Below are 10,040 nucleotides of genomic sequence, written 5' to 3' on the forward strand. Positions count from 1 at the left end.
CTGTGCAGCTTGTTAGGTGTGACACAGTCATTCTTGATACAGCTTTAGTTTTTTTGATGCACTGTAGGCTGCCCCAAAACTTTCATGCCTTACTTTACTTAGTTCTGTAGGTGCTGCAGGCACTTTAAGTCCAGTTTGTCATATAACTGGTGAATAAGTTTGCACTGTCTGATATTGGATTTTCTAGAGAAATGTGCTGTCATTGCTGCTTCTGGTCAGCAGCTTCCCATGTGGTCATCCACTGATGGCCGTAGAAAAATGTCCCTTTGTGTAGTACTGAGCTTTACTGCCAACAGGCCTGTGTTACAGAATGACAGGAACTGCCATACACTAACAATGTCATGGGGGTAATTCTTTACTTTTCTAACACCTTTTCTGTATGCTTGACTATTTTTGAACAGCAATATCCATAACAGTTTCACCGTGAATGCCAGTACTGTCCATGTAGGCAGCACTGCTGCTGAAATGTGAGTTCAGTTGCCTGAAGTGTCACTTTGTTAACTTGTTTCTGTTCTTTAAAACAACCACAGTGCGTTTATAAAAAAAAAAAAGCTGTGGTAGTATTTCATACTAAACCTTAAATTGTATTATTTGAGGATATCTGTTTAACTGCTTAATTGTTTGGATAATTGCTTATTATGAAATTTTAATGTGTTCTGCTTTTATTAGAATCTTTAGGCAAAGGATATGCTGTTGCTTGCACCCAAGAAGGAGAAGAGAAAAAGGAAGCTTCTAGCTCATCTGGCACTAGAGGAGGTAGGAGGAAATCAGTTACTGCTACTCCTACAAGAAGGTCTGCACGAAACAGCAAAAACGAGACCCTGAGTCAATCTCGGAGCTCACCTCGATCAAGCGGTTCTACCTGCAGTGCCCCTGATGGCAATAAACCATCTCTGAATAAAACTCATTCAGAACCAGAGAAGGCTCCTCCAAAACGCAAGTCTAAAAGAGCAGTTAAAAAACCACCAGCAGCTAAAAAGAAACGGAGAATTTCTGGACGTTCTGAAAAATCACTCAGTGGCTCAGTGGAAGATGATGATGCTACTGAGCCTGAAGCAGTTCTAACATCAGATAAAGACCACCAGTCAGATAGTGAAAGCAACAGCACAAGCCTTCCACAGAAGAATAATGTAGAAACAGAGTCTGCTAATGGATTGGAAAGCAGTAGTGAACATGCAGAAATTGAGGAAACTACAGGAGAATGCAACAAAGATGAAGATATTTCAGGCACTGTGGATGTAAGTTTTTCTGTCCAAGAACCTCCATTATTGACTTCAGGAGGTGAAAGTCAGGAATTTGAAGTAAAAGGTGTTACTGAAGAAAATGTAGATCTTACCAATCAGGACATCTGTGAAAATACTCTTGAACAAACGGAAGGCTTAGCTAGTCCCAAAGATGATGTATGTGACCATGCAGCTTTTGAAGAAGTAAATCAGAAATCATGTAGTCCTCAAAATGAATTAATGGAGAACATAGAAACTTCGACAAAAGTAGATCAACCCATAGCTAGTCCAGAAAATGAGTTGTTGAAGCATCTGGAACCTCTGAGGAAAGATCAGCCATCAGAAAGTCCCGGAAGTGAATTGTCTGATCATCCCAAAGCCATGGAAATAGATAATTCTGAGACTGAACTGAAACCAGTAGTAGACTGTGCAAGTCCAAAGACTGTTCAAGATGAAGAACCAGGTACATTAACAGACAGTATTTCTGTGGACAGCACATCAGAACAATCCATAAAAGAGAATGCCATTTCAGAAAGTGAAGAGTGTGGAACTTCAGAGTCACCCCAGGTAAATGCTGAACGTAAACATTTTGGTGAAGATGACAATGAAATGATACCAATGGATTGTGACTCATTTTGCAGTGAGCAGAATGAGCCACAGAGTGAGCAGGTACCACCAACTGAAAGTACAGAGCAAGGAGAAGTGAATTCATTAGAGCGTGATGTGGGAAACTGTGCGTCAGTTTCTGATGAAAAAGATGAAACTATTCCTCAAGGAAGAGAGTGCCAGCCAGAACTCAAAAAAGAGAAAAAAACTCGAACTAGAAGATCTAGGTTTCACTCTCCATCAACAACTTGGTCTCCTTCTGGGAGAGAGGGCAGGAAATCTCAATCACCATCCCCTAAAAGGGATATGAACAGAGAGAGGAGCTCACGATCTCCCAAGAAGGAAACTGTGAGGGAGGGAAGGAGATCCTTATCTTGTTCTCCAAAAAGAGAAACACTCAGAGATGAAAAAAAAACATCATCTCGATCTCCTAGAAGGGAAAGTGCCAGGGAACACAGGAGATCATCTTCTCAGTCAAGAACTAAGGGTTCATCTCCAAGGCCAAAATCGAGATCTCAAAGTAGTGATAGAGATTGTCAAAGAAGAGATCGTGACAGAGAAAGAAGAAACAGGAGGTGGTCTAGATCACGGTCACGATCCAGGTCAAGATCACGGTCTAGGACAAGAAATAAAAGTTCTTCATTCTCTAGAAATGAGAGGGAAAGTCATTCTCCTCGATGGAAAGAGAAATGGGAAAATGACAGCTGGAGAAGTCCCAGAGGAAATGACCGATACATGAGAAGTGATCAAGAGAAACAAAATGAAAATCTTAAAAAAGAGAAGGACAATCCAGAAAAAAACAATGATCAGTGTTCTTCAGACAACCAGAGGAATGATTGTCCAGACTGGGTAATGGAAAGAATAAACTCTGTCCCTGAAGTCAGGAACAGAGAGAGAGAGAAGCCACATTGGGAAGAGAGCAGGCATGACAATTCAGGACACTCTTGGAATAAAAACTTTGGTTCAGGTTGGATTCCAAATCGAGGGAGAGGTCAGCATGGACGACTGGGGCGTGGGCGTGGTGGTTTCATGTATGGAGACCAGAGTGAAAATCACTGGCAAAACAGAAAACCTTTTTCAGGGAACTCAGATGGTCCTGGGAATGAAGCTTCAAGGTTCTCAGAACATCAGCCATACAAGCGTAAGAATGAACAAGATCATTCGTTCGAATCGCCTGCTGACAGGTCTGGGTGGACATCGGCATCCAGCTGGGCTGTAAGAAAGACTTTACCTGCCGATGTGCAGAATTACTATGCAAGAAGGGGACGCAATTCATCAAGCCCACAGTCTGGATGGGGAGTGAGACAAGAAGAGGAGACACTTGAACAAGGTATTAACAGGTTTGAGACATAATAGCTTAGTCACAGCTGCAGTAGATGAGCAAAATCCTAGTCACGTTGTCCTGTCTCGAGCTGATTAGTTCTTCAAAACAATTTGGGGTGAATCCATAGTCTTTTTGCAATATGGAGGGGTTAAGCTGTGGAGTATGGGGATTTTTTAGTGTTACGATGGCTTTTTGGTTTTTGATTAAAGGCAACGTCTGTGTTGAAGGACTGTGCATCTGAAGAGTGCTGCTCAAGCAAATAGATTTGGCTGAAGAGAAAGTGTTTCCTCTTCATGGTTACTTTAAGCATCTGCACAACTTTTAAAAAGGATAATTCAAGACAACTTGAATTTTTGCCTGTGCAGACCCACAGGCAGATTTTAGAGATGGCAGATCACTATGCCGATGTTTATTTTGTTCCTAAATTAATAGTCTTCTTTAAATGCTTAAAAAAAATTTAGGCAAAATAAATGCAAACCCAGTGCTTTTACTGTATGTTAGCATTAAAATTCCTCTAAGAGTTCACCAGAAGTCTAAAGTTGTCAGGGTTTTTTTTATATCTAAAAAGTAACTGCCCTGACAGAAAGAAACTTTTTGGTAGAAAGTAAGTTAACTATAGATGAGATTGATTTTGAATAGCTAAGAAGTCATCCACGATCTTCAACGATAATTGTGAATTGAATTTAAAAACTTTAAAATCCATTTCTGAAGACAACCACACTTGCACTTTCCCATTGTCTGCCTTCATTTTTACCCATTTTCTTCCCATATCCCAGCAGTTTTCTCCCTTATCTCAGAGGCAACTGCATCCATGGCTTAGTTTTGAGGCAACATTGTCAACCTTCAGTCTATTCCAGGGAATATTTACTGAATCTGTAATAGATGAAAGCGTTTTGTGATTTACAGACTACTTCATCTAGTTCAGGATCAATCATGGTGTTAACTTACTTTTAGAACCTGAGCTCAGCTGAGAATAGTACAACAATCTCTCAGAACTGGATTAAACAGGCTAGGTTGGCATCATGACGTGGTTCTGAATGACCTGGTCCTCCTGGGCAACCTGCTTTTGCTGACCCTGCTTGAGCAGGGGTGTTGGGCGATCTTGGCGGGTCCCTTCGAACTTCAGCGATTATGTTATCCCATGATCTTTAAAAATGAGGATTTAGGCTGAAGTGTAAGGCCTGTGAATTAGAATACAGGGTTCCTCAAGAAAGGGATTCTAAGGAAAGGACATTTGAATTACAGCCCATCATTCATTTCTCCAAACTAGTTTTTTGACTTCTGGAAGGCCTGCTGCTTGTATCAGGATTTTTAACTTTTTTGATTCTGTTCAAGAGAGAAAGGGATACTGAAGTAATTTATTTAAGAAGTGCCACCCCAAGAGGTTATTTTTACTTTTATGCTTCAGTTTTTGTACCATTACAGGGATTTTGAACAACTTTTTCCAGATATGAACATCTCTGAAATTGGTTGATGGTGACTTTTTGTTCAGTGGGGAAAAGGCAGCAGTTTCTGTAGTTACCAGAACAGCACAGGGAGTGTGTGAATCAGGCAAAGGGGAGCAGAGAATTGCCTGTGTGATAACGTATGACTAACCTTCTGCAACTGCAGAAGCTGGATAAATTATGTTGTCTTCCTGCCCTTTAGTGAGAAATTGCAGTTTTCTTGTGATGACATAATTTATCGGGCTGCCTTGTGGGAACAAGTAGAGAAAACAGATTCTAAACACAGGCTTCCATAGTAACCTGAACTTTTAAAACTTGGAAACTAGCATTTGGCTCCATGACATATGTGGTGGTGACTCCTGTGCAATGATGTGATGCAATATCTTGAAAAGACTCTGATTATAAAAAGCTTTTTGCTACTTTATCCTTAATGAAGAGTTTAGACACCTGGTTCCCCTTTCACTTTATGAAGTACAGAATTTCTACTTCATATGCTGTCTGTTTTTTCTTTTGATAGATCCAAACCTCAAAGACCAGGGCAACCAGCAAATTGATGGTTCTCAGTTACCAATAAATATGATGCAGCAACAAATGAATGTTATGCCACAAGTGAATGCACAGCACCAACCTATGAATATCTTCCCATATCCAGTGGGTGTCCATCCTCCCTTGATGAATATGCAACGAAATCCTTTCATCCACCCTCCAGTGCCCATGCATCTCCCTGCTGGAGTGCCTCTCATACAGGTAGCTGCTCCCACAAATATTTCTCAGGGATTACCTCCACCTCCACCTCCACCCCCACCATCTCAACAAGTCAACTACGTTGCTTCACAGCAAGATGGAAAACAATTGCAGGTATGCTGTGTCAGAAGCCATGGCAAGAGCAGTAGTGCAATGATATTAGTTAATGGTTCCTTATCTTGAATACCATAGTCTTGATAAATTAATACTTGCAGTTTCTTTCTCTCTTGCCTGTTTTCTTCCACCCCACCCCACATTTGAAGTGGAAGTGTCCATGAGCATATGGTTTGTTTTGGGACTGTAGCTTTTAAATAATAGTGCACAACACCGTAACTGGGTTTGTGCCATAATGAGGTGTTCCAGCTGGTAATGGAACACTGGAAAATTTCATCTGTGTTGTCTATTACCTTTTTTTTCCTTAGAAGTGTCCTGTTTTCCAAAACTAAATTTTCCCCTTTGAAACCTGATTTTTAAGCTTAGGAAAAGCTTGAATCCCCTTTCAGCAGCATGTAGGAAGTGACCTAAACTTCTCTGTTGCTGTTCGCATCCCATGGGGTCTGTCAGCAGAGAAAAATTACCAAGTGCTGCATGTCACCCCTTTGTTCCACACTTCCATTCTCCAGCTGTCACTGTCTCAGCTGCTTCCCCACACACCCATTTTCTATTCTGTTTAATATTTTTAGCCTTTTTTGTTAATGATTTTCGAGGTCTCTTTGGTGTTTTTATCTTCCCCCTTCTTGCCTGATTCTCCTGGGTTTGCATGCTCTGTTGGAGACTGAACTCCCACTTTATTTCTCCAATTTCAAAAGCATTCTGCCATCCTTGGGGCAGGTCAAACCATCTTTTCATGCCTTTCAAGATACCTTAAAACAACCTTTGTATATGTATCCTCCTGTAGCCATCTGTTTATGTTAAGAGCTTTTAACTCAGAGAAAGGAATGTGACAAACTTGGAGGAGAACACAGGGCCTTGTGAGAAGTCGTAACAACTGCATTTGTGATAAGTAAAGGGCTCTTCAGGGGTTGATTGAGGTTCGTGCTTTTATCTTGCTGCCTGTCCTAACCCAAAACGCTTTCCCCTGCATTCAGGTTGAAAAAGCAATATTCTGAAAGAAATGATTTCTAACCCTCTATTTGCATGCATTGTCTCTAAAGATTTAAAGTGAACTGGTGAATGGCCTACAGTGTTCTCACTTCCCACTGCTGTTATACTGAGTGGGGTTACAGGCCATATTAAAGGTAAACCAGCAAGGTACTGCTGGTAGATAGCTTGTTGACTTGACTAATACCTCCTGTCTGTAATTAAAATATTTTCACAATTGGAAGTCCAGTAGGTTTAACCTCCAAAAATGTAAGAAGTCAGAATACAAACATCTGAAATTAGTGCAGCAATAAGTATGTTTCTATAAAGATGTGTATTGGTGCAAAACGGTTACTTGTTGTAAAGCCCCTCTTAAATTTGTTACTCTCACCTGCTTTTGTGGAATGGTGTCCATGAACCTCAGTGCTCCTGGGAGCTGCTGCTGCTTTTTTTTTGAACTTTCATTCTATACGTCCTCAGTGGTAGCACAGTAGAAATTATTGAATACAGCAGGACTCAACCTGTTGAAAATGAAGAGAGTGCACTGGTGAGCATTAGTGTGCTGATTATAACAGCTCCATTTCTGTGTCCTTTCCAAAGAGCTCGGAGTATTTTCCATCTGGATAAATGCAGATGTGTAAAAAGTAATGGTGATTACCTGCAAAACCAGCATTTAGCATAGCCTGCCAGAAACATATTGGGAAGATGTGTTCTGGGCTTTTGCTAAAAATGGCTTCTATCTGAAATCTGAGAACAACTTAATTTCTCAGTCCCTATGTGGCTACAGTGCCTGTGGTCTTTTGATGATTGGAAATGGCCACAAAATGGCTTTTCCTGAAGAACAGACCCTGCTACTTCAGCAAACATCTCTAGCCCTGTGTGTTAAAATTTGAAGACTATTCCCAAGTTCAAGCTGGTAACAAACAGCAAAATAGATGTTCTCAAAGCAGCATCATTATGATGCAGGAATACAAGTGTGGTTTAAGGTATCTTTTTGCATGTGTGTTTAGTTGCTGATTTTTTTAAAAAAAGATGTTAATCTGATTTACCAAACAGGGCTGTAATAAGTAGACATTCTGCAGCCATAAACTTCCTTCTGCCTGTGGTAACATCCTCCATGTCTGTTTGCAAGTTACTTTGTTTTATCACCTGGGATCAGAGCAAGAATCTGGCAGCTGAGTGGTGACATGGAGGATGCTTTGCTCTCAAGCTTTTCTTTTTTTTTTCTTTTGACTAGATCTAGTGTAATGTGTGTACCTTCCATAATAATGTTATTATTTGTGCTCTTAACATAAACAGTGTGGAAATTAGGTAATGAAACAAAGTACGTAGTATTTGTGCTTTTTGTGTAGTACCTGGGATTCCTAGAAAGGCATATTGTCATATGGAAGAATAACATTATTAACTACTGATAACTTTTTAAAACAGGGTATTCCAAATGCTGCTCATGTAAGTAATAACATGAGTGCTCCAGCGTTGCCTGCGCCAGCAGCAGTCCTGGGAAACGTGGGAACAGTTCAGGGACCAAGTTCGGGTAATGCAACATCATCAGGTCACATCAAGACCTCTAATGCAGCTGTAAAGCTGGGAGAAAACAAAGCAAGTGTAACAGTGGAAGCCAGTGCAGATAGCTCGAAGAAGGACCAGGCAAGTTCAAAGCTCAGCATATATTTATGTATACATTGTTCTACATATTTATATTAAAATATAAAAATTTAATTTTCATATATATTTATAATTTTTTAGTATACTAACAAATAGCAAGTTATTACAATAACCCTTCGATGTAATATGACCAATACCATGGTGTGTGTAATGTTTGCGTGGCGGGCGTAGCACACAGACCGCCGAGCTGACTCCTGTAAATGTGGGCGCCCTTAAAGCATCACTACTGCAGATACCACTGTACTTCCTGTGGGACAGTGTTCTGTTCTTAGGAGACCACGGGCAGCTCCCATGGGAGCTGAAAGGGGAGAGAGTGGAGCATGTTTTCTAGTTTGCTCTAATAACTTTTTTCCTGTAGGGTTTTAATGAGATTGATAAAGATACATATGCAGGTGGTGAAAAGTAACGCTCAAGTTTGTTTTCTCATCAGAAATTGTTAATTCAAGAAAAAGCGGCACAAGAGGTCAAACTAGCTATTAAACCTTTCTACCAAAATAAAGACATCACTAAGGAAGAATATAAGGAAATTGTGCGGAAAGCTGTAGATAAAGTAAGTTGGTCTAGTAATCCAAGATGCATCATGTTTCTACTGAGGCAGGGTGTGGGGTGGGTTTCTTGTTCTTATGGGAACAACTGGTAGTTGATGGGAAGGGGGAAACAGGAGAAGCAAAAATACCTTCCGTCTTCCTCCATCCAGCAGAGCTTTCTTGGCTCCTCAAAACAGAACTCTGTTATGTAGAAAAGTTGAATGGGAATTCATAAGTATTTGGGATGCAATGGGAAAGTATTAGGAGTTTTAAAGTATGTTTTGCCTGGGATGGAGGAATCCAGGGTGTGGGGGAAATTGAAAATAATGTGGAACTGTGGGAAATCAACAGAAATTTTTCAAATGTTGTTTGGTTTTTTTTTCTTTAAAACTGTTGTAGGTTTGTCATAGCAAGAGTGGAGAAGTTAATTCTGCAAAAGTCGCAAATCTAGTGAAAGCATATGTAGACAAATACAAACATTCACGGAAGAAAAATCCTGAAGAGGCAATTTCCTGTGAAAGGAAGTAGAATATGTTTTCATCTTTTAGTTTTATTCTATCCTCAAAGTGCAATTTCAACATGAACCGTTAACTGAAAATTGTACATGACAGTGATTTGAATTTGGTTTTGATAAAATTATTTTTCAAGGTAGTATATAACATTTTGTTCTAAAGAAATATAGATCTGCAGGGCAACTTCTTTATTCCTTTTTAAAAACAGATGTCTAAAATGAATAAAGGTGTAAAGAAGAACCATTAGCAATGTACGATTGTGTGGATACTTAGATGTACAGCATTTTGACTTGAATAACTGAGTGCATTAAAGTAGAAACTTCTGAGTACGTTGGGTTTGGAACAGGTATGTACAGTACATGTAATTCATCAGATTAAAGTAAATTTTTTCTTTTGATTGCACCCTAGTTATAGCAAAGATGAAATAATTAATTGCCTTGCCAAAATATTTCTAGTGTTAACTGGCCAGGCTGAATATAGGGGTCACAGTGTATATTAAAAAGGCACATGGGGTTGTTTGAACACAAGAACTGTTTAGATTTTAAAAAGAAAAATCATAAACAGTAAGATACGGTGCCCAAAACCATGGGCAGTGCACATCTGTTGTAACACCAAATAAAAATTATGCTGCTTGGTATTGTTTGTGATGTTTTTCAATTTGTTTCAAGATAGTGGGATGACTTGGATATTTTTTTATGTGCTGAAAGCCCTCAATCACCACAAACTGACAACCTCAGTTCGTGTCTAACCCTGCCCTTAGCGAGTAGGGAATTAGTGTCCCAGAGCTGGATCTTCAGAAAGAGGAACTAGTTTCGTTTTCAAACAAAATTAAGAAAGCTGGGGTTTGGTGTTAGGTTCCCAGTTCACCAGAGGCTGCCAGTTGTGCCAATCTGAGCTGTGTGATGCTTTTTCTT

At 39.9% G+C, this 10,040-nt stretch overlaps 1 protein-coding gene across 4 annotated transcripts in view; it reads left to right on the forward strand.

Moving 5' to 3' along the window:
• SCAF11 (SR-related CTD associated factor 11) overlaps positions 1–9,763 on the forward strand; it is a 45,961-nt gene extending 36,198 nt beyond the window's left edge. For all 4 annotated transcript variants that reach the window (XM_071552344.1, XM_071552347.1, XM_071552345.1 and 1 more), the window contains 5 exons: positions 670–3,159; positions 5,116–5,456; positions 7,851–8,069; positions 8,518–8,637; positions 9,014–9,763. In XM_071552344.1, coding sequence (XP_071408445.1) covers positions 670–3,159; positions 5,116–5,456; positions 7,851–8,069; positions 8,518–8,637; positions 9,014–9,142 — 3,299 coding nt within the window. In that variant the 3' untranslated portion in view covers positions 9,143–9,763. The remainder of the gene's footprint in view (positions 1–669; positions 3,160–5,115; positions 5,457–7,850; positions 8,070–8,517; positions 8,638–9,013) is intronic.
• The last annotated feature ends 277 nt before the right edge of the window (positions 9,764–10,040 follow it).

This window comes from Pithys albifrons, chromosome 3, assembly GCF_047495875.1.
Source record: "Pithys albifrons albifrons isolate INPA30051 chromosome 3, PitAlb_v1, whole genome shotgun sequence".
NCBI lineage: Eukaryota > Metazoa > Chordata > Aves > Passeriformes > Thamnophilidae > Pithys > Pithys albifrons.